We start from the raw sequence: 27,961 nt of genomic DNA on the forward strand, positions 1-27,961 counted from the left end.
CTTATTAGTTTAAGCTTTTGGGTTAAATCTACAATTTCTTATTAGTAGAATACTCTAACATCCCCTCAAACTCAAGGTGAAAATTGATGAAATCTTGAGTTTGATTTTTTTATTTATTTTTAAACTTGCTTGAATCTTGTCGTAAACCATTAGGGGCGGTCGGACTTTCCTGCAAAACAGGTCATATCTTGGGACAGTCAAATCTAGCTACAAACACCCAGGGATGGTTGGATCACGCCACAAATACTAAGAGACGGTCGAATCTTGTAAGATCAAAAATTGGTGTTAGCATATAGAGTATAGCTCTGATACCATATATGAAAGAAATTATATATAAGTGCTTTAGGCTTGAATGCCTAAGTAGTATAGAGTTGATTTACAGCATTGTGTTTCTATACAATATGTATCTACCAATTGCATGTGAATTATAACTCTATAAAATTACATGTATAGAACTCTAAGATAAAAGTCTAAGATAAACATGCATTATATATCTTAGACTTGTGGTATATAAGATTAGTCTTATCTCGTGAATGAATTGCAGGAGGATTTTGACTTGATGAGGACTTTAGGTGATGGCAGTGTTCATTTTTATTTTTAACAGATTTAACATGGTATAAGAACAAAGGTCTTGAGTTTAGAACATTTTCTTTGTTAAAAATTTTATTTGTTGGGCCTTTAAAATAATTGAAGCGTACTATTTCCTATAGGAGTAAAAGTCATTCTACAAAGTCGTAAGATTGTGTAGGAGGATTGATATTAAGATCCTTGTATCTCACATAGGTTAAGTCTAATGTTAATCATATGTATATGATCTTGGACACCTTTTTTTTACAAACCAGTTTTTAAAGGTGAGTTTTATACTCAAAATTTGTATAATTTAATAACAGAGTACAGCGAAAACTAACCCTTTAAAACCGGTTAACAAGAAAATAGTGTTAAAAAATTTATAGATATATATATAAAATTAAGATTCGAAACTCAAAAATCTTAACAATTGACACGTATCCTACCCTGTCTGCCACGTATTGATATTGATAAGCTTGAATATATATCACTTTCATTATCTTCTAGTGCTTACGCGTATCCACTACAGTAAGAGAGGGAATACCATTTTAAAACGGCAATGACCATGCATGACAACCAATTATATAATGCTACCTAATCAGTCAGTTGTAAGGAAATTTCAAAAGACGCATCTTTCATCCACTCTTGTCTACGTGGACCAATAATGTTGTTAAAAAAATAAGGTCCCACTATACTCTCTCTACTATCTCTCACATTATTGGTCCAAGTACACAAAGGTGGGATAGGAGTGGGATGAGAGTGTACAACCAAACATTACTCTTAACCAAAAAGTTAGCTAGTAACAAAATTAATTAGTTTAAAAGCTAAATTTGGTTCATTCAGATTTGGCTTAAATAATACCTTCCTCGAACTGAACTGGACTAATTCTTTACTCGATCAATCAAATACCGTAGATTAATTTGAGATATATAGGAGATCGAAAACCAATAATTTATAATTTTTTTCTGATTAAAAAAGATGGAACCCGGCCGTAATTCATAATTTTATGGTTCAGTTTAATTTGTAGGAAATGATCGGATCGATAATCTTCTTCCAAGATTCGCTTTTTATGCCGTACGTATCGTTTTCCGATCCATGCAATAATTCAATTGGACTCATAAAAAAAATTTACGTATACTCTTTTGTCAATACATTCACTGATTCACATGCACATGCACATGCTAATCGTATTATATTGATATATAGTATGGCCTTTCTCATTTTGACAAAGACGAACCACCCATCATGCATGGTAACTCAATTCCAAAAAAAAAGAAAAAGAAAAAAGAAGCCAGCTTCACCGGTGGCCAACAATTTCAACAAATTATTAAACTCGGGCTAGTCAACTCAACTCCTTCAATTCACTCTACATCCGACTCGCCCTTGACGAGCCCATGGCTCTGGCAATGTCCCTGAGCACAAACTTCTGAATCTTCCCAGTGGACGTCTTGGGCAGTTCATCGTTGAAGACCACCGTCTTGGGCACCATGTAGTGCGGCAACTTAGCCCTACAAAATTCCATAATCTCCTTCTCAGTTGGATTCCGAGTCGACCCCTCTTCCCTCAAGCTCACAAACGCACAAGGCGTCTCGCCCCAGAACTCATCAGGCCGAGCCACCACGGCCGCCTCGTTAACGGCCGGATGCGTATACAGAACCGACTCCACTTCCACACTGCTCAAGTTTTCTCCGCCGCTTATGATCACGTCCTTTGATCGATCTTTGATCTCCAAATAACCATCTGGGTGCATCACTCCCACGTCCCCTGTGTAAAACCAACCATTCTCTTTCATGCACTTGGTCGTCCCCTCGGGGTCTTTGAAATAACCCAGCGTCACCGACCCACCCCTCAGTACAATTTCACCGAGTGTTGACCCATCTCGTTTCACACTCGCTCCTGACTCGGCATCCACCACGTCCACTTCCGTCAGACCGATAGCCTTCACTCCTTGCCTGGCCTTCAGCCTGGCCCTCTCACTCGCTGGCAACCGATTCCACTGTGGCTTCCACGCGCACGACACGACCAGTCCTGCCGTTTCGGTCAACCCGTACCCGTGACTCACCACGAAACCCAGTGACTCGGTCCGAAAGAGCACCGCGGCCGGTGGTGGAGCTCCGGCTGTGAGGATCTGAACCGGATTTTGGAGCGGTTGGTTTGTGGGAGAGATTGTTAGCATGTTGAGCACCACAGGCGCTCCGCACATGTGAGTGACACCGTGTTCTTTTATCAGGCTGAAGATCGTGGGTCCATCGAATTTACGGAGGCAGATGTTGGTCCCACCTACGGCTGCTATGCCCCACGGGTAGCTCCACCCGTTAGCGTGGAACATTGGTAGGGTCCACAAGTACACCGGCCGCTCTCGGACGCCCCAGTCAATGAGAGAGTTTACGGTGATGATGAAGATCCCCCTGTGGCAGTGAACCACCCCCTTCGGAGCAGAGGTTGTACCGGAGGTGTAGTTCAACACCATCGGGTCCCACTCGCTGCTCGGAAGTTCCCACCTGAACTCAGGATCACCTTTCTCCACCAGGCTCTCGTAGGTGCAGCAAAACTCAACTGCTGATGAGGAGTCTTGGTCATGATCGGTGATGAGGACGAGCAGAGGGCGTTGGGTATTGGGTGGCAACAAAGAGAGGGCTTCCAGGACAAGAGAGCGAGAGAGATGGTCCACGAAGATGAGCTTCGATTCGCTGTGGCACAGGAGTACGGAGACGGTGCGGGCGTCGAGGCGCGCGTTGATGTTGTTAAGGATGGCCCCGGTCATGGGTACGGCGAAGTGGAGCTCGTACATGGCGGGGACGTTGGGGGCCATAACGGACACAACATCGCCCCTCTTGATGCCGAGCGATGCGATCGACGAGGCCACCTGGAGGCATCGACGGTGGGTCTGCGACCACGTGTAGGTGGTGGTGTTGTAGACAATAGAAGGGCAATCACCATACACAGTAGCGGCTCTTTCCAAGAAGCCTAGTGGGGTTAGAGGTGATGAATTTGCTGGCCTTGGTTTCAACTCTTCCATCGTTTCCTGGCTTCTGTGTATGTTTGTCGGAGAAGAGTGGTTGGTTTCTGATGAAGCTCAAGCCGGACCTTTGCTTCTGATCACTGAGGAGATAAGATTAAATAATAATAATAATAATAAAACAAAAAAGTCTGCGGAATCTTCGGGACAAATGGGTTGCCAAAAAGAGGAATGCTTGAGGGTGTTTTCTTGGTGTAAATTGCATTAATGCATATATAATTAAAAAATTATATTTATGTCTTTTTAGATGTCGTAATATAAAATTATATTTATGTCCCCAAGATATTTTAACATTCTTACGTGAAAAAAACCTCTTTTCATCCATAAACAGCAAATTGAAAATGAATAACTCTTGCGTCCCATATTCCAGAAAATTCAGTACAAAGAAAATAAATAAATAAAATAAGGAGAATGTGATTGCTTTTAGAAGTGTTGTCATATGAATTTTCAATAATAATATGATATAAATTTTAAAGCTAAAGTTGATTTGAAAAAAAAAAAATTGAAATTAAAAAATTATTTTTTTAAATCACACTTTTTAAAATTATAAATTCAAATAGCCTTTAAATTAATAATAACGGAACTATTTCTATCTATTTATCACATCTATATCCTCTTTACGGAAAGAAAAATTATATTTTGCTATTTAAAAACATAATTATTGATATATTTTTTTTAAAAAATTAGGCTTCATCTTATTTACATGATTTTATAATTTTTTGTTTAATAAAAAAAAGTAAAAAAAATAAAATTAATAATTGCATCATGAGTGACAACATTTCGTATCTCTTACCGAAATCGTGAATCGTGGCCGTAGGCTTTGGCATCGGAGAAGCAAAAAATTTATAGAGATTGGAACAGAAAATCAACGAGTGAGGGAGAGAGAGTGTGTTGAATCATTTATAAATTGTTCGAACTATTAATTAATGAGAGAGCAGTTAGATGTAAGAGCCCCATTTCTTCAAAATAACCGGCCGGTTTCATCAATCTTCACAATACTTTCTTCTTCCTCTTTTATGTCCACCAACGTTACTTACGATTTACGAACTTGAACGGCTGGATGATGGACCTATATTAAAAAATAAAAAATAAAAAATGGAGATAATTAAAGAGGGAAATGATAAGATGTGGAGAGGAGCACCTGTGCGCTTGTAGTTTGACTATTTTGAAAGTAGCCAACTTTGACCTTTATTAGGCAATGAATTTCTAGGTGTTTATAGCAAAGCTCCAGAGAGAGGCGAAGACCAGAGTAAAGAGGCTTGAACATTGAAGGCTTTCGTCCGTGAAGCAGCAAAACAAGTGCGCTGTCGTTTCTTCGATTCACTTTTTGATATCTTGGCAATCGGAATCGGTTAGGTTAGGGAATGGGGAGGAACAAGAGGGAGTCGGCGACGACTCGGGCGGTGAATTCGGTGTTCGCATTCGTAAGATTCGCAGAGTTTGAGATCCTCTTCGTTCTTTTCTTCATCATCGCTTTCGTCCTCTTCAAAGATCTCGTCAGTCTCTCTCTCTCTCTCCCTTCAATGTTCTTTGCACTTTTTATATCGTTCTTGGATGAATTAGATCAAATTATTCTATAATATTACTCTTTGGAATTACTCGATTTGGATCGATTTTTTTTAGCACATGGTCATGAAATGAGTGAAGCAGAAATGGATAATTTGAAGTGCATGAGTCGTAGTAAAAGGAAAAGAACGGAAATAATTACTAAGAAATTAAGACGAAGGTTTGTAATGTGTAAGGCATAGGCGTCTGAGACTTGAGGCTTTTTTAGTTTTTTTTGGTTATACATGATTTCATTCTAAGTAATAGACATAGTTAGACATTGTGTCATTTGATTTTTAAGAACTATAAATCCATCCTTATTGTGATGTATCAATTTGCTGCAATATGAGGCTTTAGAAGTTTAAATGCGTAACAGGATAGATGAAGTGTTAAGACAAATAAATTGATTTTATACCTGTATATAGAAAAGCATATTCAACAAGCATTCCATTGCTGTATGATTAAAAAGCATGTTAGACAAGGGTACTTTACTCATATATGCAGCATGTTCAATAAAATATACAAGTGGAAGATGTAGTGAAGAGATTGTTTTCCTCTCCTTCATACAATTGGAAGATGTACTTTACTCATATATATTCAATCAAAAATGTCAAAGTATGAAGGAGAGGAAAACAATCTCTTCACTACATACCTCTGAACTATGTTGGAGACATATCCCATGGGGCAAGAGTTCATGGATTGAATCTGAAGAGAAGTTGAGTAGGCTTGTAGGAGAGATATTTGTGAATGAGCAGAAAGGCCAATATTTCATCCAACCTGCTTTAATAAGGTATGGAAAGTACGAGGGTGTACAAGTGGGCGGTTAAAAATCGCTCCGCATCCACTATCTGCCCATCCGCATGAGTTACTAGCGGATTTTCAACTCCTAATTACAGGCGGGCAGATACTATATTCGCTATCCGCACATATGCGAGCGGATAGCAGAATATGGGTAGGCATAGGCGAATAATATCCTCATCCGCATACCCATACATATTAAAAAAAAACAGTTTTGTTTTATTAAACTAACAACGTTGTTTTAGGGAAATGAGTAGGGCAACTGGTGGGTTTTATTAACAAATTTAAATTGCATGTGTACAACATAGAGGTTTATAGGTGTTATAGTTTTTTTCAATTTACTTGTATTGCCCAAAGTTGATAAATAGATGCATTTTTTTCAGATTAAAATTCAGTTTATAAATATTTATATTTGCCAATGTTTACAATTCAATCTGTATTTTCATACTACAATTTATTGATGTATTTAGTTAAAAAATTGGATTAAGTCCGTCTAAAAAAGTTCAAAAAGATATTAAAAAAAAGAGAGTCATATAAATTAATTTTATAAATTTTTTTTTTTAAAAAAAAAAGCCCAAAAGAAGCCTAAAATGCAAAGCGTATGTCACGAGTGGTTAGTACAAAAAAACCACCCATGTGTGTGGTTATAGGCGGATTTCACAAAGTGTGGATGTTGATTCAGAATAAGAGTACTATCCGCCCATATAGTGCTGTTTACACCCCTAGAAAGTACAAACCTCTTTGAGTTGGTGAAATTCATTAGTGTGTTGAGGCCATATTAATATCTGGATTTGAAGTCATTAGGTTGAAGATGGTATTTCAAATTCATTCCCTAATTTTTACCTTTTGATCAAGAGTCCTCATCTTGTTTTCAACCAGTATTCTCTTTTTCCCTCGACTCTAAACCATGGTGTATGATTATACCTCCACGTATGCTTCTTGATCCTCAAATTAACAGGAACCTGAGTGATATTCATCTATTCTGTTTGTGATTAGTTAGCCCCAGTGGAAGATTCACTATTAAGCTAAATGCTTGCAGACTTCTACAAAAAAATGAAGTTCTCCAGTTGCAAAAAATTAAATAGAATTCAATTATATCTACCGAATTCTTGGTGTTGTAAAATAGAAAAATCTATGTAATATAAGGACATAAACTTATTATTCTTACCTTGTTTTTGGATGGGGTGTAAGGGATGTCATCTTTAATAGAAAAGAACAAGGAAATATCTAGTTTAGTTTTATTGACAGGGCCAGACTATACTGTGGAACTGTTGGATTTATTTCCATTCCGCAAACCGTCCTTCAAGAAGAAAATGATCATATATGGATATCTTCATAAGGGCTTTCTGGGTTTAAGAATCCTCGTTTTGCCATTGCAAAACTGCTTCTATTTTTTTTTTTTTGATGTTTTAGTTCATGACAGACATTTCTTGTTTGATGGAATTCCTGGTGAAAGCTTGTGTTTTCTGCATTTTTTGTTTATTTCTTTCTCCAACTCGCTTGCTTTGTTTTTTGATAAGTTATTAAAATTGATCAAATGAATTGCAGACTTCAAGACCTGAATACAATCAGATCCTTGTAAAGAATCCTGGTGGACCTGATGTATTGCCTTATTAGTTGGAGGTGTTTCTGGGTGTATGAACATCTTTTTAATCAGCGTCAATTAGGGGAGATTCTGTCAACTCTTGTGACTTCATAGTTCGTATGTGTGTTCATAAGGAATCCATGTGAGACCATTGAGTATATGTATTTGTATTTTTATATCTGTGTTGATTCAGGCTTCTGAAATGATGCATCAGTAGCTGTGTTTGTTTGTTCATTATATTTGGGTAATGATTGTTCAGTAATGGACTTTGTCGATATAAGAAGCATATAAATAGGGCATCTTCTTGGAGATGGCAGACACAAGACGTTATGGTTGTATACGTGACTCCCAAGAACAGAAGGAAGAACGAAACAAATACAAAATTGCATCAACTGACTGAACTGAAAGCCACAGAAACGCTGCATGATTCATTTTCAGACACAAATAACGTAAGACAACAGCTTTTCTATAAGGGTTATGTTCTCTAAATTTTAAGAAAAAATTCAAAAAAGTTACCCACATCAGCTTTCCTATATTTTTCTGTTTCTCGGGAGTGCTACAGTGCTTCCCAATGCATTGGGAAGTAATGTAGCATTTCCATCCTTTTATTATAATCATAAAAAAAACTCTCCTCTCACGTCTTTTCAGGTAGCCGTCTTCTTCGTCCAACCTCTTCTCTCTCCTCTCGTCTTCTTCTTCGTCCAGCCAGTACTGTACTCTTTTTCTGGGCTCAACTCTTTTCTTCTAGGCTCTTTTGGTTTTCGATTGCAAAAAAAGCTGTTCCTAGAGATTATCAGAACATTATGAACAGAAATTGTTGTATTTGGGTTCATTACCTATGATTCAGAGGAAGCAATAGATTGAGAAATTTTTGTTTTACAAAACCTTTCATAAAGTCAATGGTAAAACGGTTGAAGTCGAACGAGTTGTCCCCAAAAGGGCAGGGTGTCTTTCGCTCTTTTTGTTGTTTGTTTGGAGGTTTTCCTATATGGGTTTATGGATTTGAGTGTGGCTTTCATGGTTCTTGGTGGGCGGATGTTTGTGGGTGCCTGGGTTTCTGATGGCGATTGACGAATGTGTAAGTAGTGGGGGGTGGTAATTGTTTGTGGGTTTTGTTGGAGGTTTTGATTTATGTGTTCAATAATTTGGGTTTGCTATCGTTTTGTTACGTTTTTGTCTGCGGGGTTGATCTTTGTTTGTGTCATCTGGGATTTGTGAATTCTTCTGGATCAAGGAAATGGAGCGGATTGAGGGTTTTTTGCATTTTGGATTCTTGCTTGACGAAGACACTGAGAGATAATATAAAAAATAATTAAAAAAAATTAAAATTAAAGTAAAAATATATATATATATATATATATATATATATATATTAATGATATAGGAAAAAATAAAGGGAAGTTAATGTGGAGTGTTTTTTGAAAGGGAAGCAAAAAGGTAGATTTGTTCCCTATATTTAAGAAAAATGGTTGAAAAGCTGCTGAAAATGCTCTAACCTGAAAACAAAAACAGCCTCAAATACTTTCCAAACAAATGACATCCACAACGTGGCAACTTAGATATAAAAAAAATATCAATTGTGTATCAAATGGTTTTACATACTTAGCATGACTACATTTAACAATGGCAAGCAAAAGCAAACAATCCTATGTTGTCCCCTATAAATTACAATAATCAAATTGGTACAACATCCTTGCAACCCACAGAATTCCTGTCCATGTCAAAAGGTTTTTCCTCCTCCTTTGGCATCTCAGTCACGGCTTCTGGCTTGTGTACTTCAGAGGCAAAAGCAGAGGCAGAGGTAGAGGAAACAAGTCTCTCCATTGGAACTTTTTTGACATCACGGCGTACTCCGATATCAGATATCAAACGGCTGATACAATACATGCCATAGCCTGCGGCGGGTTTTTCCTCCTCCTTTGGCATCTCAGTCACGGCTTCTGGCTTGTGTACTTCAGAGGCAGAGGCAGAGGCAGAGGCAGAGGCAGAGACAGAGACAGAGGTAGAGGCAGAGGTAGAGCAGGAAACAAGTCTCTCCACTGGAACTTTTTTGACATCACGGCGTACTCCGATATCAGAGATCAAACGGCTCATACAATACATGCCATAGCCTACGGCGGCCAGACCGCTAAAACTGGTAGTAAGAAATCGAAGCGGTGAAGAAAGGATAGCACTAGAAGCAGCAAGAAAGGATGCTGCCTGCCCACTCCGGCCCACACTGATGCTAGTGAACACAAGCAAACCTGTTTTGCAATATATTGCAAAGTCCTCGCAGTTGTTCTTGAAAATATGATAGACACCAAAGCCATTTTGGAGGAGATACGTAGCACGGTGAATAACGTCTTCCGGTGGGTCAGGCACAGCAAGAGTGCAGGTACCTCCACGAGGTTTGGCAAGAAAGAGAACTGGTGTGACACCATATTCAAAGAGGTAGAGTTCTCCACCTGAAAGAAAACAATCTATACAAGAAGAGATGACTCCATCAAGCCTTGATTGATCACCACATTTTGGACATGGATTATCCCCAGCATGCGCAGGTGATGAGCTCACAAGGATGCGGTCTAGCACGGTTCCTGTTCCAATTTCCTGGCCTCCACCCCGTGTAAAGTGTATAACATTTCCATCGCTGACATATATCCCTGTTGTTGTAGGTCATATATTAAAAATAAATTACTAAGATTCTTATTATATCTCTGACAAAATGAACTTTTCACAAGAAAATATGCCAAGAAAAAAAAAAAGTCAAGATGTAAAATGTAAAGGATCTAAACAAAATTATGATGTCAGTGTATCTACTTACCATCAATCTTTATACTACCTAGATTGCCATCTGCATCTTATGCTAATATGGATTATTTTTGCTTGTAATGCAGAATGGGCATTGTTCAAGCAAACCATTATAACTCCCGTTCTTATAAAGTTCACACAAAATTATAATGTTAGCATACAATCTACATATAAGGAGCTAGTCTTGTATGTGTCATAACTCCTGAAACTGATCAATGGAGTATTCTAATCCACTCACTATATTAACTTTGCAATGAGGCACCTTCAAGAAGGGCGGAAAATATCTAGTTGTTTTTTACCTGGAACTACTAGCTTTTTTTTTATGTTTTTTTTTAAAAAAATAAAATAAAATAAAATAAATACATCAAGCAAACTACAAATGGATTCTTGCTGTAGAAAATAATTTCCAAGAAAAGAGTATCACAAACATTTGTTTTTATAACTAATGAAATGCATGTCAAAAAGCGTAGAGGCGCGCAATCCTAGCACACAGAGAAAGTATACAAGAGAATGCCCAAGCAGAAGAAGAAAAAAGTACAAAAAAAAAAAACCATTAAAACTAATCACTAATAAGGGAGCTAAAAATGTAGATGTCCAAGTAAAAAGAGAAAAAAAAGAAAAAAAAAAAGAGGATATGAGCTTCTCTGACGTCCTCTCTTGGTTCTCGAAATTCATGTCATTACGTTCCCTCTACAAGCATCACATAAGACAAGAAGGCATCATCTTCCACACGACAACACTCCGAGAACGACTATTCGTCCACCAACAAGCAAACAAATCAACCACTCGATTAGGCATAACCCAGGGCATCCCAAAGTGAAAATAGCATTCCATAGAGCACATGAAACCTCACAATAGAGAAGAATATGATCCACGGACTCCCCATTCCGTTTGCGAAAACACCTATCAACTACGATGACATGCCTCTTTTTAAGATTGTCCATGGTAAGAATTTTTCCTAGAGACGCCGACCAAGCAAAGAAAAAAAAAAAAAAAACACTTTCAAAGGAACTTTGGTCCGCCAAATACTCTTTAAAGGGAAAGGAAAAACATAATTACAAGCAAGGATCTTGTAAAAAGAGCTAACATCAAACTTTCCTTTGTAAGAAGAGGCCCACTGAAGCTTGTCTTTCCCTTCCCTTCTCCCTCTATGGGAATATAACAAAGTAGAAGGAAGCCAATACATACACCTCCCAATCGTGAGCCATATGGGTAAAAAGTTAACATTCCACTGGAGAAATCCAAATTAACTACAACATACACATCCTTTACACGAGTAAAGTTATATAAATCCGGGAAAGCTTCCTTAAGGGTCATCTCTCCGCACCACACATCATCCCAAAATTTGATCTTAAACCCATCACCCATCTCAAAACTGGTATGTCTAAAAAACAATCTCCACCCCATCCTAATATTCTTCCAAAGCCCCACACCTTGCGGCATAGGGAGATCAATAGAACTCCATCTGCCCCAAGCACTACCAAATTTTGTGTCCACAACAACTTTTCACCATGCCTCCCTCTTATGCACATAACGCCACAACCACTTCCCTAAAAGGGCCCTATTGAATAGCCTCAAGTTTCCGATCTCCAAACCTGCCTCAGAAATAGAAGAGCATACCTTGGGCCAACTGACCATATGATATTTGAATTCTTCGCCTATCCCGCCCCATCAAAAGCCTCGTTGAAGCTTCTTTATACGATTTGCCACACTAACAGAAATGGGGAAGAGAGACAAGAATTGGGCCGTAATGACTAGCATTTTATCAAAAGCAGATAACCCTTTAACTCCATAATGACTAGAAAGCGCATCAATTAGGGTTTCAACATCCTATCTTGTAATACTGGCCCCGATTCTTCAACTATCATCCTACTAAAATATCAATGTTAAGGTTAATTCCAAGAGCAAATGTGCAACTCTTACTCTTACTCTTAAAATATCAACTCATACCATCGAAAACAAAAGAAGAAGAAATCAAATGTGCAACTCTTACTCTACACTAAAGTCAATCCCTCTTACTCTAGAGACTCAATTCTGTAGGATATCGAATCCAACTCGAAAAGATTGTTCAAGCTGATGAACTTAGTTTTTTTTTTTTTTTAAATGTGAATACAAATTCAAAAAATTTCAGCAGATGCTTTGGTAGCTCTAAAAAGATTTCTCTGCATAACCAGAATAAATTATTTAAAAAAATAAAATAAAAACGGACACCCAAAGCATTTTAAATATATTTAGCAGAATCATTTACATGTAAAAGAATAAATAATTAACATATAATTTTAATTCGCTATTTTCAAAACCTTAGACAGAAAAGTGGCAGCAGTTAGAAGAATGAACTTATTAGGTAACATCCTCTACTTGACAGAGTTGCAATTTTATTACATAAAATGACTTCTAAGTGAAAAAAAAAAAAAATAGAGATAAAACCTTGAAAATGTAGCTCCTAATCTATGGGAGCCACGTAATTCCTTATTCGGCAAAAGTTGTCTTTTTGTTCTTTCCCGAAAGATTGGAGAAGTGAGTCGGCAGAAACGTAATTGGAACTTAGAATAGCAAATTCCATCAAATTATAGTAAGGAGAATTATGAGAAAATGAGCATTGTCAATTTGTCACCAATTGGAAGCAGGAAACTCGAAGAGCTTGATTGAACCAGAAAAGCATACTACCATAAAAATAAAGGGAAATCCCAGATTCCAAGTCACATTTTAGTCCAACATGACGATTCAGAAATCAAAAAGTGATCCAACAATTTGCATAAGAAAACCCAGAAAAAAAAAAAAAAAAAAACACAGATCCTATCATCATCAATTTGTCAAGGAAGCTAATGCAGGATTGATAAATAAAAAATATATATACAAAAACAAAATAATAGAAGAATAAGAAGGCGTGTGACCGTGGTGGGAGTAGAGATAGGCGTGCCTCCAGGAGTAGATGTGATCCCCAGGTTTCAGTTTGTCCCTCTCGATCTTGTTCGACAGCAGACCCATTTTCTTTGATCTCTGCTCTCCTCTCCCGGAACTCTCAAAATCCAACTGTACTTCTGAGCGAAACAATCAATCAGAGAGAGAGAGAGAGAGAGAGAGAGAGAGAGACGAAGGAAGAAGACCGAACCCCTGAAAGCAATCGCTTCCTTCGCCTAGAAGTTTACTCTTTCCTTTATTCGACCACTCGTATCGCCCATATTTCTATTTGGGATATTACAACGGGACTCTCTCGTTGCCATTTTCTCTCACTTTCAGCACAATATTACAATGCATGGTTTGGGGGACTTTGAATTAATTACAACGATATATATATATATATATATATATATATATATATATATATATATATATATATATATATATATCTATCAATATCTTAAAAATCTTAACAATTATTATGGTTAAAGATTTTTATTTCAGTGTTTTTCATTTTTAAAATAAGAAAATATCATAACTGCTGAGTTAATAATATATATATATATATATATATATATATATTTTTCTGAGTTAATAAGATCTTCATAGCATAACAAAAAAGGCAAAAATGCATAAAGTTTTCTTAATTTATAATATAGAAATGATCTTGTATAATTTTCTTATTTTTAAAAGAATTAATTTGGAAAGTGAAATACAGATCGATAATTTTCTTATTTAATAGCATACATGTATTTAATAGCATAAGCACCGGTAACCGTTAATTGTTTTAACCGCTTTTGAAGGCAGTTATAAATAATCACTAACCGCCTAGAATAAAGTGATTAACAGTTTTAAAAGTAAGGATAGGCGGTTAATAACCACCGACTACCTATTATGAAAGAGGAGCTCATGAATGCTGACTTTGGGAGGGGTTTGAAGCCATAAAGAGTAGGATTCCAAGGTGTGATCCAAATATTTTGATTAAGAGTGCGTTTGGGATTGCAATTTCATAGGCAATAAATGAGATTTTAAATTAAATCGTAGAACATAAATTATTTGGGAACTGCGTTTTTCAAAATTACAATTTGAAAACGTAGAAAATCTGCTTTTTCAAATCGCAGGTAAGATAGTGTTTTTTTGAAAACGCAGAATTTTAAAGGTTAAGTTGTAATTTTAAATGCTGAACTGCGATTTTGCCAAACGCTCAACTGCGTTTTTAAAAATCACTTTTTTCAAATCGCACTTTTTAAAATTATAAATCCAAACGGACCATAAATCTGACCACATCATAACTGGCTATTTTAGCAATGATGTTATTGGTGCTAAGAATACCCTTCCAGAGCCACGAGATGTTTTGAGGAGTTTGGGCCTCAACACAGATCTGCTTTGCTAAGGCATTGGGCAAATTGGCTTTAAAAGCATTAACCAAAGCCCAAAGGAGATTATCTTGACTGAGGATTTTCCAACCTAACTTGGCTAACAAGGCTTTGTTTTGGGATGCCATAGTTTGGAGTAAGGGTACACAAGTAAGACGGTTATTAATCACTAATAACTGCTAACAACCGAATAATTGAAAAACTAAAAAATAACCATAACTGAATAATCACATGCCCCAATTGCGGTTATCGATTATAAAGTTTTAAGAAACTGGTAACTGTGTGTGTGTATATATATATATATTGTAGATAAGTCTCAAATTCAACCTTTAAATTTAATAAATGAATCATTTTAAGTTTTTTAATATGAAGATTTGATATTTTTTTGAATTGTTATCATATTTTAATTACGATACAATTGTCATTATATTTTTAATCTATGGACTTGATTGTGAGCTCATTGAGATGAATAAATGGTGAATGATCAATGAAATTATGCACACCCAGTAGTATTTACTATTTAGAATTGAATATAGAATGGTTAGATATTGGATTAAAAAAAAAAACTGCAAAAAATCAACAATGTATGAAAACCGATTATCTAGTTAATAATCGAATAACCGGTAGTTGGCAATAACTGCAACTGGCAAACTCAGTTGTGATTACGGTTATTTAAATGAGAATAACCGAATACTTCGGTTGTAGTTGTGATTATGAAAAAATAACCACAGCAGCAATCGATTGTACACTCTTATATTGGCTGAGTGTTTTGGAAAAGAGGAAAAGGGACAAACTGGAGTTGGAATAGATATGAGAGGGGTTTCGTCTTCCCTCCAAAGATATTAGCGTGTTTTAGGTGATTTTTAATATCTTTCTTTTAAAATAACAAAACAGGAGCCAAACAAAAGCGACTTTTCTTTGAATATGAGTCTCAAAATAAAAAATAAAAAATAAAAAATAAGAAATAAAAAATGACAATTTTATATCAGCATAATAAGATAGTAATGAGGCGGGTGTGTAGCGTGTAATATTACTCAATATTTAATGCCCATATTCCAGGGACATAAACAGTAATAAGATATAATAGGGTGATGTATTTACAAATATCCCAAAGTTTCATTGAATTTGACGCTGACCCAAGAAAGAGACCAAGCAATACAAAATTCGTGTGCCTTTAACCCAAACCTATTCCTCCACCCATTCTCGATCCTCGCAAAAGCAAAACGAAGACACAATCCACGGCGATGGCGTCGTTGACTCAGCGTCTCATCTTCCTCCAGTTGGCGATCATCGCAGTCCTGGCTGTCTCAGCCAACGCCAGGCCCTGCAAGACGCTCCTCATCTCCTCCTACTCCTTCTCCTTCAAGCAAAACCCTTCCGCATCGGGTTTCGTCACCGTCGTCACCGAGATCAGCCGTTTCAACCCCAGGCCCGTCCACGACCGGTCCTTGCCCTCCGAGATCTTCCTCTTCCCGGCCCGCCACGAGGCCCGGAGCGAGCAGATCGAGCGCAACGACGCGTCGTTGCCATCGGGGTTGAAGAAGTACCTGCCGTCGTCCTCCTACGACTTCGACTTCAGCTCGCTCCGGGAGCGCACGAAGGACATTCTGAGCGTGGTGGTGGCTCTGCTCTTCGGCGTCGGCTGTGGGGCTCTCACCGCCGCCACCATGTACCTGGCCTGGTCCCTCTTCTCCAACCGCTTCTACGACAGCCAGTATGGCTCTCCCTATTCCGACGACGACGAAGACGAAGACGATGCCGACGTTAACCCTAAGAAGATGGGATACGTGAAGATTCCGGCCGTCGATTCTGCGCCTGAACCGGTCAAGCAAGTGGTATGAGAGTGGTATATAAGTAGATTACTCTTTAATAAAATTTGGGTTGATGAAGCCTATGACGCTAGTTTGGATTGTCAAGGATTATTATTAAAAGAACAAGTGGTAACTTTTGTGGTCTGTATTTGTCGGTTTACAGCTTAAAATTGTCCTATATATGATCTATAATCTATTACTCTGTGATCTTGTTCCTTGTTTTTTTTTTAATGCGGTTTATTTATTTATCTATCTCCCAATTTCTTAAATTTCTGATGATGTTAATGAATGTTATGATTCTATAATTGAATCAGTTTGATAAGTTCCTCCTGGTATAATTTTGTAGTTGATTTGATCTCCAATTTCAAATTTGCTATTTTCCTCCTTGATCGTGATAATCGCTTTCTATGTTAAGACTATGATCATATAACTTTGATGTTTTACTTTTTCTTCCGGATGTTGAGCTATTTTTGCCTACATGTTCCATGTTTCCGGATTGCAAATATACAAGTTCTTGTGCCTGCCGAAATTTGTGAACCACCCACTCTAATCTTGCATTATTACCTCCGATATCGATTATTTTCTCTCAGTCCTAGGCCAGGGAAGCTGTTTTTTTAGATTTAACAATTATCTTTTCCAAAACTTATGCGCCCATTAATTACTTTTGCTTTTGAAACATAAGCTTTTCAAGAAGCTTTGACAGTAGATATGATTGTTGGCGAAATCGTTTAAAGTTTTAAACCATATTGTTTAACTGACAAAAGACAGCCTTTAGGCTCAATTAATGAGTCATGGAACAAAAATTATGGTTTCAACATTACATAGCACCTTTTATAATCTATCCATGTGATAGACTCCATTTGTTTCTCTTAATGAGATAACAGACCTACTTAATCCGATAGTTGAGAGTATTTCTTCTATACGCCAGGAGTCATTGGGTAAAACTCAAAAAGTAATAAGTACCTGGACATGGACTTGGAAAACTCTTTTCTTTTTCTTTCCTTTACAAATGTTACCTGACTTCAATACACCAGATGTACCTTATTGCTCTTCCAGTGTGTAGATAAAACACAATGGAATGTTCTGGATGGAACACCATAGAACATGCATACTGCTTTCTTAAGGAGATAGAATTTTATAAACTTTTGATTTAACCATCTCTAATTCAACTTACCAACTTTATACATACAGAACATACATATATATGCATGCATAGAATTAGTCTGTATGCATGCATAGAATTAGTTTGTGTTCAGGATCAGTGGTAATTTGTGGGTTATGTTTGTTGAATAAGTGTCTCAATTTTATTTTTTATTTTTGGTTTTGACTAGGGTACTTAGTGGTCTTTTAGGGTTGCCTGATCCTACCATAATAGGTTGGGTTCATGGGACAATTAAGAGTTGTGGTGGGTTGGTAGGAGGGAAGGGATGGCTGTAGATCAGAGCCTTTCTGAGCTTGTTGTGTTTTATTTGTGACCATCGTGTAGTGGTTGGGAGGGGGAGACTTCATGGCTGAGAAAAATTTCAGGAGCCTCATCAAGTGATTTAGTTAGATGGTATGGTATATGGTTTAATGGACTGCTATTCAAGAAACAGCTGCAATAATAATGTTGTGGCAGTAAGGTCAATTTTTGTGCATGTTTAGTTCCTCCAAGGATTAGGTATTAGAATTTGTAGTATACCTATGGGTATTGCGAGGATGTGGCAGTAATTAAATAGGAACGAAAAAGAAAAAATGTTGTGTGTGTTGCCATTCCTTTTGTAGAAGTTTCAAGGTTTGGAGATCAATGACCTCTTGTGTTTAACTTTGATCTGATCCCCAAAACTTAATCGAGGGAGGGTAGGAGAGGGGATCATTTGGTATAGACAATTTATGTGATCTGAGTTGGTTGACTCTATTCAGTTGGTACTTGCTGTAAACATTGAATCACTGTTGTTAAGTATGGTGTTAATGAGCAAAATTGATGAATTCCCTCGCTTGTGGGCAAAGGAAGTGGAATGGTCCTACCTACTTTTGTTAAGTATGGTGTAAATGTTGAGCTCTAATGAGCAAAATTTACGAATTCCCTCTCTACGGGCAAAGGAAGTGGAATGGTCCTGCCTACCAGTGAGGTGAGTCACTCTAAGAAATGGGAATGATCACTAGCTGCTGGGGAAGGTTAAACCATACAAGATTTGAATTTGGAATGTAGGATATGAAAGGGAAGTTTTGAGAGACGAATCTGTTTATTGGTAACATAATACCCAACATGTTTATGTTTTGATGATTTTGATTTTATGATAGTATAACTCAATCGGGAGAAAGTTTGAGATAAGTTTGATCTCAAGTCTTTTTAGTGATAAGTTCCTCCTGGTTTAACTTTGTCGTAGATTGGACGTCCAATTTCAATTTGCTATTTTCCTCTATAAGGAGTAGCATTTTTTATGCCGTTCAATGTAAAAAAATGCATGAATGCACATAATTTGAAAATTTACAATTTATTTGAAATTATAATGGATCGTAATCCCTCTTTATAATCTGTCCATGTGATAGACTCCATCAGTTTCTCTTTATGATGATATCTGAACTATTTAACTCAATGGTTAGATTATTGGTTTTATCCGACAGGAGTGATTCGAATAGTAGGTAAAAAACCCAAGTACTAAGTACTATGGCATGAACTTGGAAACCTCATATTTTTCGTTAGAAATGTTGCCTGACTTCACCACCAGACTTACCTTATAGCCCTTACAGTGTGTAGATAGAACACAATGGAAGTGAGTGGATGGAACACTGTAGATCTTTCGTATTTCTTTCTGAAAGAGAGAATTTAATAAACTTTTGATTCAACCATCTGCAATTAAACTTGCCAACTCTATACATACAGAACACACATATATGTTAGGTTTGTTGAGTAAGTGAATTAAATGATTATTTTTTCTGTTGTTTTTTGAATAGTGCACTTAGTGATCTATTAGGGTTACCCGATCTTACCATTAGGTTGGGTTTGGGAGACAACTAAGAGTTGTGGTGGGTTTGGGGAGGAGGGAGGGATGGCTGTGGAGATCAGAGCCTTTCTGAGCTAATTTTCTTTTCTTTTTGGTGAAAACAATGGGGAGCGTTGTGCTTTAGAATAAAGGTTTGGGATTTCACTTCTGCTTTGAGAATGGCTTGAAGCCTTGAACAAATTCTTAAAGTCCTTCAACTAATGAATTGAAAGTGGGGAATGATTAAGGATGAAAGTGAAGGTTTGAGAGATTTTTATTTTTATTTATTTATTAGATCTTGAGAGACTTGATCGTTGTTGCAGTACTTTGATGGGTGCGATTTATCATTTTATATATATATATATATATATATATATATATTTTCTCTCGAACTCTTTCTCTCGAACTCTTTCCCCCCTAGGAGGGAACTACCCTGATCATCGCAGCATGATCCAATTGGGATTATACACCATTTTTAGGGTATTCTATAGATTTATTTTATTTTTTAAATCCTAATAATTGTTTTTGTGAAAATCAGAAATAGAGCAAAGAGGAACACTATAAGAACGAAAATTTAACTGGGTGAGTAATGCCATTCCCACTTTCCTTTACAGTTTTCAAATTAAATTTATTTATATGAAATGGTAAATATTCTGTGATATTAAGTAATTATTATTTTATTACTTATCATATTTATTAACATTCATCACTTGGAAGTGATAAATAATTATTTATTATTATTATTATTATTATTATTATTATTTTATTTTTTTTTAAAAAGTGATTTCTTTTCTCACCACCAATTCATCCCCAGACATATTCCTCTCGTTCAATCATGGTATCAAGTAAATTAAAACTTATTCATAAATCTAATTTGTGAGATCGAAAAGTCTTTTCCGCCGGCAACTTTTACCCACATAGTGAACCTTTCATCTACATCTTTAGATACACTAAATTTAAATTATGACCATAAAATTAATATTACCAATTACATTTAAAACGAAGAGAATCCTATTCGAGAAGCACATGAGGGAAGAAGCAAAGCTTCAATGCTCCCCAAGATAACAAAGGCATCGTTATGGTGGAGGGAGGGTAAAAAGCTTCCAATGCAAAGCCGCCTTTCATTCCCTTCACCAACCCAAGCTTAAGTAATTAGAGATCCTGATCTGACAATCAACACGTTCTTTTTTGGGGTGCACCACCTTCACAACATAAATATTCATTTTCTTTTCAGAAATATAATAATAATGAACATACCAAATTCATGTGATCATTTTCAGTCCTTTTCCTTGATGGGCTAACTAAATGAGGGATTTAAACTTGGAAGTTTATTAGCAGAAATAGTGTATAGCTACTTATTTATTGCATTTCATCAACCAGAACTTAAACGATTCAGATGACATGGTTTTATCTAATTACCAGAGCCAGGAACAAAAGAACAAAAAGATGGGAGGGATAAACAACAATATATTGGAAACTTTCATATTGAAATAACTTGCAAAGCATCTTCTAATCTGTCATTGCACTTTTCTTTTCCTATTACGGTAGACAAAAATCAAACCTGCCTGAAACTTGATTTCCCACATATTTCAGGCAAGCAGCATGTCAACAACTGAAGATTTTTTTATTTTTTTATTTTTATTTTTTTGGGTTTCCCTTAAGGGGAAAAAAATGTGTTTAAAGAGTTGTATGCACCTTTCTTCTCTTCAAAAAAATCGATTCTTTCTAGGAAAAAATGCATGCATTAGATCTGTTTCTTACAGAAACATCTAGATGATATGTAAACCAAAAGGAAAAAAGAAAAGGAAGAAAACGAAAGAGCTATAAGAAGCTTTGAACTCTACATGCAAGTTGTTATTTGTGGCCCGAAACCATTAATGGCCAAGAAGCTTGTGTTGTGTGATTTTCCGTTTGGTTGCTTCCAAAACAGAAGAATAAATGTAAGGAAGAAAAAGAAGGTTGAGAGAGAGAGCGGGAGAACGAATTTTGACAGGTTTTGAAATTTCAAAATATGAAAGCTGGACCGTTAGATGCAAGAGGATGGTCAGGATTTAATAATTCGAGAAACTGAAATTACAAGAAAATTTGAGGGGATCCGAATCCTTCAATTGGTCAGGATTCCTCAACTTAGGGGAGAAGGGGAAGGGGGAAAAAAGCTCATTTTACCATTTTGTCGTGAAACTGATCATAGGTGAAAAATAACATATACAAGTGTCACTTTGCCATGGTTGGACACGAAGTAAATCAACAGCTGAAAAAAAAATATGTATGGCATGGGTGGGTATGCGCACATCAATGTCATATACATATTTGCATCATGCTGAAGAGTCATCACAACAATTTTTGAACAATTATATCACTGTAAATGTTATACGATAAATAAAACTTTGAGAAAACATGTAAAAGGGCTTACCTTAACAATGCAGACGACCGAGTTGAACTAGACAAATAATCCCGAGCATCATAACAGTTCAACAATAAAGCAAGAGCTTGCTTCCTAACACCAGCTTTGTATTTTTACCAACTCTCAGCTAGAAGTTCACTTATTCATTTATCTTATCATCATCATCGTCATAATGACAACAAAGAAACTTCAAGTGCTTGTCAATGGCAAGCAACATTAAGATGATCTCCTCCATGAGCAGATGCGACCTATCTCCAGCTACAAATTCACAAACCACACCATCCACTTCAATCAAGCTACATCCTGGTACCTTTCTTACTTTTTTCTCTTCCATTCCCTTCCTTACTTTTGCCACATCATCCCACTTGTTAGCAGAAGCATACATGTTGGAAAGAAGAACATGAACCCCACCATGGTCTAGACTCTGCTGAACCAAGTGCTCAACCGTTTCTTTACCCAACTCAACATCTCCATGAACTCTACAAGCATTGAGCAATGCACCCAATACATACGAGTCTGGTTGCATTGGCATCTCCCTCACCACCTTCGTTGCCTCTTCTAACATTCCAGCTCTTCCAAAGAGATCTACCAAACACCCATAGTGTTGAACCCCTGGCTGGATCCCATAGTCCTGACTCATGCTATAGAAAATTGTCAGCCCTTCATCCACTAGCCCCATTCGACTGCATGCGCTTAAGACACATATAAATGTAACTTCGTTAGGTACAACTCCTTCATTCTTCATCCTAATAAACAACTCAATAGCACTTGCACTCTGACCATGATTTGCTAGGCCTGAAATCAATGAAGTAAAGGCAAAAACATCTCTTCTCGGTATCTTATCAAACAAACTACAAGCAGTTTCAATACACCCGCACTTTGCGTACATGTCAATGAGAGCACTGCCCAACACCCTATCTAATTCCATCCCATTTCTATCCACATATGCATGTATCCACCTTCCATGATCCAATGCGCCAAGAAAAGCACACGCAGTGAGTGCACCTACAATGCCAGCATGATTTGGTCGAAACCCAGAAACCTGCATATCATTAAAAAGCTCCAGAGCCTCTTTGAACAAGCCAACCTGTGCATACCCGGTAATCATTGCACTCCAAGAAACCGTATTTTTCTCCGGCATTTGATCAAACAACTCCCGTGCAACAACAACTAGTCCAGCCTTCACGTACCCATTAACCAAAGCTGTCCACGTAATGACGTCTCGGTTTACGCTCGCATCAAACAATTTACGAGCAGAGCCCATGCAGTTACAAGTCGCATACAAATGGATCAATCCGTTCTGCACAAAGTCATAGGATTCCCAGCCCAACCTGACGACTTGGGAATGGAGCGTTAAACCCAAGGATATATCAGAGAGGCCAGCACAAGCTCTAAGGACGAAAGAGAAGGTGTAGTTGTTTGGTAAGAAGCCACTCTCAAGCATATTCATATACAGAGACAAAGCTTTAATGGGCTCATTTCTCTCAGCAAAAGCTCTGACCATGGTGTTCCAAACGAACGTGGTTCGCTGCGGTAGACGGTGAAAGAGTTGGTAGGCGTGATTCAAGTCGCCCTGGTCGGACAACGCGCAGAAGGAGATAATCTTGCTAGCGGCTTGAGGATCCAAAAGGGTGCCAGAAACCGTAACATGGGATTGAATTTGCTTGATATGATTCATGGTCAGGCATTGGTCCAACAGGGCGAGAGCTCTTTGACTACTTGCTTTCATGTATTTGGAGCCAACCCTGATTTCATACCACTAGAAAATACGCTACACCATTTGCTTTCATGCATATGGCCCAGGCCACCCATATTCGGCATTGTGGCCTAATTTTACAATATACTTGCAGTTTTCTCGCCAAGTTTTTTCTGCCGTGTACCACTCTTACCCGACATTGCGGTGAAGCTTTCTTTTCAGCAACTCCAATTCAATTTTATTTAATACTATTTTCTTTAAGCGTCTTTTCAGTGAAAAGCAAATGTTAACGGATAATTATCGAAACGTTTTGAAAATTAGATACTTTAATTTAAAATACTTTGAAATTAAGCATCTTAATACAAATAAGTCGATATTTCGATATCTATAAGTAATTTTCTTTTCATTTATTCATTTTTTTTATATATATATTTTTTTATTTCTCAACGTAGAAAAAAAAAAAAAAAAGATAACTTCACAAAAGGGTATCGAACTATAGGCCGTTTTGACGGAATGACACTAAACTTCAAAAACTGTCGAACTCGGGTATTCAATTATCTTAAACCCTCACTTTATGATATTCCGTCTGGTTCAGGCGTTAAAACCAGACGGAATTGCAATCAAGTGACATAAACGTGATTTTTTCGACCGTTTCTACCTGTTTTGCTCTCAATCATCAGTTCTGTATACAATCTATTACTCATATGGGCAAAACAGGTAGAAACAGGTGAAAAAGTCACGTGCATGTCACGTGATTACAATTCTGTTTGGTTTTAACGCCTGAACCAGACGGAATACCCTAAAGTGAGGGTTTATGATAATTGAATACTCAGGTTCGACAGTTTTTTAAGTTTAGTTTCCTTTCGTCAAAATTCGATACTTTTTTTTTGAAGTTATTCCAAAAAAAAAAAAAAGAAAAAAAAAAATTATTGACGCTGTCACAGTGCATAAATTGCCCTAACTCGGAGTAGTAATAAAGAAGCTTATTGGGCATTGGAGGCAGGCAGCGTACTAGGAAGGGTTACCAATTTAGCTCTCTCACTCTCTTTCTCGCCGGCATTTGGTACTTCTCGTCTCCCGGTCTCCGCTTCATTTTCCGCCTTTACAAAGGTACCTTTCATTGTGTCTGCTGTTTCTGAGTATAAGGGTCTCGTTTCAGTTTAATGGTGGCACTTTCGTTGTGTTTGTTGGACTGAAAGTAGTACAAGTATTGCTCATAGAGCATTTTCCATATGCAGATGAATCGGGAGAGGCTCATGAAGATGGCTGGTGCCGTTCGCACCGGGGGAAAAGGAAGCATGCGAAGGTCTGAGATGAGATTCTTTCTTGTTCCTCCGAAAGATGTCTTCTTTTTCTTTTGATGGGTTTGATTTCTTTTTGGAAATCTTCAGTTTGACGTCATGGTGTTTGGGTCGGTTGCTTTTTGTTTAATTGAGTATGGTTTGTGCTTTGAAACTTAGAAAGAAGAAGGCTGTTCACAAAGCCACGACCACTGATGATAAAAGGCTTCAGAGTACCTTGAAAAGGGTTGGGGTGAACACCATCCCTGCTATTGAAGAAGTTAACATTTTCAAGGATGATGCAGTCATCCAGTTTCTTAATCCCAAAGGTTGATCTGCTGACCTTAATTTTTCCCTTTTGGATTGTGTAGCCTAAGCATTTTTTCCCATCATTTTTTTTATTGCTTTCGTATTTTGCAACTGATGACTAATAATTCTTCCATCTTTTATCCCAGTTCAAGCTTCCATTGCTGCCAACACTTGGGTTGTTAGTGGTTCTCCTCAAACAAAAAGTATTTTCTCATTCCATTTTTTTCCCCTTTATATTTTCTAGAATGCCTTCTTTTTTCTTTTTCTTTTTTCTTTTTTGCCTCTTTTTCTGTATTCTTAACTATTTGAAGATGTGGTCTAACATGGGTTGCTGAAATAGGAGCTGGTTCTTTTAATTTTGGCAGTGTTGGTGGGGCTCTTTTAACTTATGTTAAGCATTCCCAGATTTCTATTCATGTCATATAGTTGGCCTTAACCGGATTCTTGGACTCTTTTAAAGAGATAGTTCTTGGCATTACAATTTTGTTGCTGATTGTCACTGTTGCACTTCTACTTCTTTTATATCTTTCGATGGACAGGAACTAAGAACTGAATTTGTTGTATTTCAGAATTGCAAGATCTTCTCCCAGGGATCATCAACCAACTAGGCATGATATCATTTCTTCTATTTTCATTACACTTAAGCCTTAATATTGCTCTTTTAGTTCCATGTTGGTATTTGGTCAGAGGCCAGAATTTCTTGAGACCCTGGTATAAATAAGGGTAAATTACAAATTGGCTCACACTGTGGGTTGGTATAACTACAAATTACCTCCCTGTCTATTGGAAACTTGTCACTAAATCCCCTTTCATTTGGAGTAAAATGAAATCATCGTATTTTTGTCCCAATTGATGAATTCTCTTGCATGATGCACACATGTCGAATGAAATACGAGATTTAGTCCTCAGGAGGCCCTTTGATTAGAAGCTTTTTCAATTACAAAGACCCTTAATTCATATGTGTATATACTGTCGCCCAACATCCTGGCTTCAGAAGGTCCCAAACAATTCCTTTTGTACTTGACACCTTCATGGTCCACTTGGTGGGTTAGTATTGAGCAAAGTAGTTTAAACATTATTTAGAGAGTCGTTGATTACCTGCTCTTTTCGATCTTCAATGAACCCAGTAACTTTATTTCTGCTGATGTCAGACACTGGGGAAAATTATCTCATATTGGTGCGTTCGAAATTTTTTAGTGGGAAATGTGCATCTTCAATTCAATAATCAATGGGCTTATGTGATTCAAACAAAGATTGTCGATGGCTTAATAAAGAGTAATATAATATACATACTCCAGGGCTGATCTTTGAGTGATTGATTCTGGATATGAAGCAATTTTAGCCCAAAGAGTTCTATTAAAATTAACTAGGTGAAATGTGGCGGGAGATTACAATTTTCTAGCAGTCTTTTAGTGTTTTCTAACTTGCCAATGGCACATGTGGGATAAATTTTCCAGGGCCAGATAACTTGGAGAACCTAAAGAAGCTTGCGGAACAGTTTCAGAGGCAGCAAACTGTTGGTGCACAGCCAAAGCAAGAAGAAGATGATGATGAAGAAGTCCCAGAGCTTGTTGCTGGTGAAACCTTTGAAACTGCTGCGGAAGATGGTCATGCTTCTTAGGCTGGTTGGGGTAGGGGGAATGGTTTCCAATTGCTTGGTCTTTCTTTCCCTTTCTTCCCTTCGGCTCCTATAATAGTTTTCTCACTTTTCTTGAGATGTTTTGTGGAATCCATGGACAGAATTGGTGCATGCATGAGACCTACCCTATCATTTGAATGTCGGGTATTTTTATTGAGGCAAGCGGCCCCTTCTTACACTATCTTCTTGCTCATTCCTTTCCTTTCAGTGGATACATGAATGTGTCCCGCGAAATTGCAGTGCAGGGGCTCAAAGGGACAACCTTCTGCATATGATGCAAAATTCATATGTAGATTTTTGGAAACAAGAATGTTATTTTTCACACAAACTGATGGGACTGTTTTAACTCACTTTCTAGTCGGTTACTTAAAACACATTACACTAGTCAGTGTGAAATTGGTGTGATAAATTGACGTTTTAAGTAATTTTTTTTTATCAGTCATTAATTTACTTAAAACACGATAATCAACAGTAAAATTAATGTGATAAATCTGGGGAAAGAGTAGCATTATTCTAGACCTTCGGCCTTTGAGGATAAGAGGAATAACTTATATCGGCAGTCTGCAAGCCTAACTCAGGCCTGCTAAATGGGTTGGGTTTTGGGGTGAGTATCTCCACACCCATACAAACCGGCAAGAATGCCAGACTCGATACAGGAAGAGTATCTCAATTCCTTGGTCATGGCATCCATCAAAGAAAAATGGAAAAGGATCCGCGGTAATTTTCTCTAAAATTGTCAGGTCAGGTCTGCAATTTTGACATTCAAGCCGTTCCTTATTTTGAACAGCCTCGAACATGCCACGTCAACATGCATTTAAATTTCAAACCAAAATTAAAAATATTAAAAACCAGAGTACCAAACCACTTTCTTTAGAGAAATTGTAGTGGATCTTGATCTAATCTAGACTACCTTTTTGGAGACCTGATTGGTGCACAACTGTTGTGCAACTGTTGTGCACTTTTGTAGAGATATGGGGTGGAACCTATGTGGTGGATTCCGTCACATAAATCTCACCCCATGTCTCTAGAAACTTGTACAACTGTTGTGCACGAGCCTTTTTTTTCCTCTTTTATGTCGGAAACCAAATTGTTGAACCTAAAATTATCTTGGGAAAAGAAAACATTTATCAATGTCTTGTTATTTTTAGATCCAATAACACTATCCCTATCCCTAGTGTATGGACTAACTAAATGGAACTAGCTTGGTGGATCCATTACAAAAAGCAAATTCGCAGACAGGAAAAGAGAATCTACCAGCTTGCGTTTTGCCAGCAAAAG

At 37.3% G+C, this 27,961-nt stretch overlaps 6 protein-coding genes across 8 annotated transcripts; 3 read left to right on the top strand and 3 right to left on the bottom strand.

Annotated features, from left to right (window-relative positions):
- Window positions 1-1,663: 1,663 nt before the first annotated feature.
- Window positions 1,664-4,437, bottom strand: LOC133859137 (2-methylpropanoate--CoA ligase CCL4-like). Its single transcript, XM_062294455.1, has 2 exons — window positions 4,380-4,437; window positions 1,664-3,669 (listed from the first exon to the last, which is right to left on the bottom strand). Exon 2 carries the CDS (start codon window positions 3,584-3,586, stop codon window positions 1,934-1,936), a length of 1,653 nt encoding a protein of 550 aa, XP_062150439.1. The 5' UTR covers window positions 3,587-3,669; window positions 4,380-4,437; the 3' UTR covers window positions 1,664-1,933.
- A 346-nt stretch (window positions 4,438-4,783) lies between these two features.
- On the top strand, window positions 4,784-7,748 carry LOC133859139 (uncharacterized). The gene is made up of 2 exons (XM_062294457.1): window positions 4,784-5,082; window positions 7,478-7,748. Exons 1-2 carry the CDS (start codon window positions 4,951-4,953, stop codon window positions 7,544-7,546), a joined length of 201 nt encoding a protein of 66 aa, XP_062150441.1. The 5' UTR covers window positions 4,784-4,950; the 3' UTR covers window positions 7,547-7,748.
- Window positions 7,749-9,033: 1,285 nt separating this feature from the next.
- Window positions 9,034-13,551, bottom strand: LOC133859135 (protein LEAD-SENSITIVE 1). 3 transcript variants are annotated; one of them, XM_062294453.1, is made up of 3 exons: window positions 13,196-13,551; window positions 9,523-10,153; window positions 9,034-9,492 (listed from the first exon to the last, which is right to left on the bottom strand). In XM_062294453.1, exons 1-3 carry the CDS (start codon window positions 13,287-13,289, stop codon window positions 9,189-9,191), a joined length of 1,029 nt encoding a protein of 342 aa, XP_062150437.1. In that variant the 5' UTR covers window positions 13,290-13,551; the 3' UTR covers window positions 9,034-9,188. The 3 variants fall into 3 exon arrangements, with proteins under 3 accessions (XP_062150437.1, XP_062150438.1, XP_062150436.1); XM_062294454.1 differs by having other exon boundaries at window positions 9,034-9,315; window positions 13,196-13,550; XM_062294452.1 differs by having other exon boundaries at window positions 9,034-10,153; window positions 13,196-13,550.
- Window positions 13,552-15,722: 2,171 nt separating this feature from the next.
- LOC133859138 (uncharacterized) lies at window positions 15,723-16,596 on the top strand. Its single transcript, XM_062294456.1, has one exon. The coding sequence runs from the start codon at window positions 15,823-15,825 to the stop codon at window positions 16,417-16,419; it is 597 nt and encodes a 198-aa protein (XP_062150440.1). The 5' UTR covers window positions 15,723-15,822; the 3' UTR covers window positions 16,420-16,596.
- Window positions 16,597-20,301: 3,705 nt separating this feature from the next.
- LOC133861033 (pentatricopeptide repeat-containing protein At5g66520-like) lies at window positions 20,302-23,668 on the bottom strand. The gene is made up of 2 exons (XM_062296729.1): window positions 21,769-23,668; window positions 20,302-20,557 (listed from the first exon to the last, which is right to left on the bottom strand). The coding sequence occupies exon 1, from the start codon at window positions 23,486-23,488 to the stop codon at window positions 21,899-21,901; it is 1,590 nt and encodes a 529-aa protein (XP_062152713.1). The 5' UTR covers window positions 23,489-23,668; the 3' UTR covers window positions 20,302-20,557; window positions 21,769-21,898.
- A 746-nt stretch (window positions 23,669-24,414) lies between these two features.
- LOC133859140 (nascent polypeptide-associated complex subunit beta-like) lies at window positions 24,415-26,864 on the top strand. Its single transcript, XM_062294459.1, has 6 exons — window positions 24,415-24,565; window positions 24,694-24,761; window positions 24,916-25,064; window positions 25,191-25,247; window positions 25,614-25,652; window positions 26,502-26,864. Exons 2-6 carry the CDS (start codon window positions 24,694-24,696, stop codon window positions 26,663-26,665), a joined length of 477 nt encoding a protein of 158 aa, XP_062150443.1. The 5' UTR covers window positions 24,415-24,565; the 3' UTR covers window positions 26,666-26,864.
- The last annotated feature ends 1,097 nt before the right edge of the window (window positions 26,865-27,961 follow it).

The sequence above is a fragment of the Alnus glutinosa genome, chromosome 2 (genome assembly GCF_958979055.1).
Source record: "Alnus glutinosa chromosome 2, dhAlnGlut1.1, whole genome shotgun sequence".
Classification (NCBI taxonomy): Eukaryota; Viridiplantae; Streptophyta; class Magnoliopsida; order Fagales; family Betulaceae; genus Alnus; species Alnus glutinosa.

Excerpts from the sequence above, each read along its gene's own strand:
- LOC133859137 (XM_062294455.1), bottom strand. The coding sequence starts at position 3,586 with ATGGAAGAGTTGAAACCAAGGCCAGCAAATTCATCACCTCTAACCCCA.
- LOC133859139 (XM_062294457.1), top strand. The coding sequence starts at position 4,951 with ATGGGGAGGAACAAGAGGGAGTCGGCGACGACTCGGGCGGTGAATTCG. Across the intron at positions 5,083-7,477 it reads TCGTCCTCTTCAAAGATCTC|ACTTCAAGACCTGAATACAA; the intron begins GTCAGTCTCTCT and ends AATGAATTGCAG.
- LOC133859135 (XM_062294452.1), bottom strand. The coding sequence starts at position 13,289 with ATGGGTCTGCTGTCGAACAAGATCGAGAGGGACAAACTGAAACCTGGG. Across the intron at positions 10,154-13,195 it reads CTATCTCTACTCCCACCACG|GGATATATGTCAGCGATGGA; the intron begins GTCACACGCCTT and ends CTACAACAACAG.
- LOC133859138 (XM_062294456.1), top strand. The coding sequence starts at position 15,823 with ATGGCGTCGTTGACTCAGCGTCTCATCTTCCTCCAGTTGGCGATCATC.
- LOC133861033 (XM_062296729.1), bottom strand. The coding sequence starts at position 23,488 with ATGAAAGCAAGTAGTCAAAGAGCTCTCGCCCTGTTGGACCAATGCCTG.
- LOC133859140 (XM_062294459.1), top strand. The coding sequence starts at position 24,694 with ATGAATCGGGAGAGGCTCATGAAGATGGCTGGTGCCGTTCGCACCGGG. Across the intron at positions 25,248-25,613 it reads TGGTTCTCCTCAAACAAAAA|AATTGCAAGATCTTCTCCCA; the intron begins GTATTTTCTCAT and ends GTTGTATTTCAG. Across the intron at positions 25,653-26,501 it reads AGGGATCATCAACCAACTAG|GGCCAGATAACTTGGAGAAC; the intron begins GCATGATATCAT and ends TAAATTTTCCAG.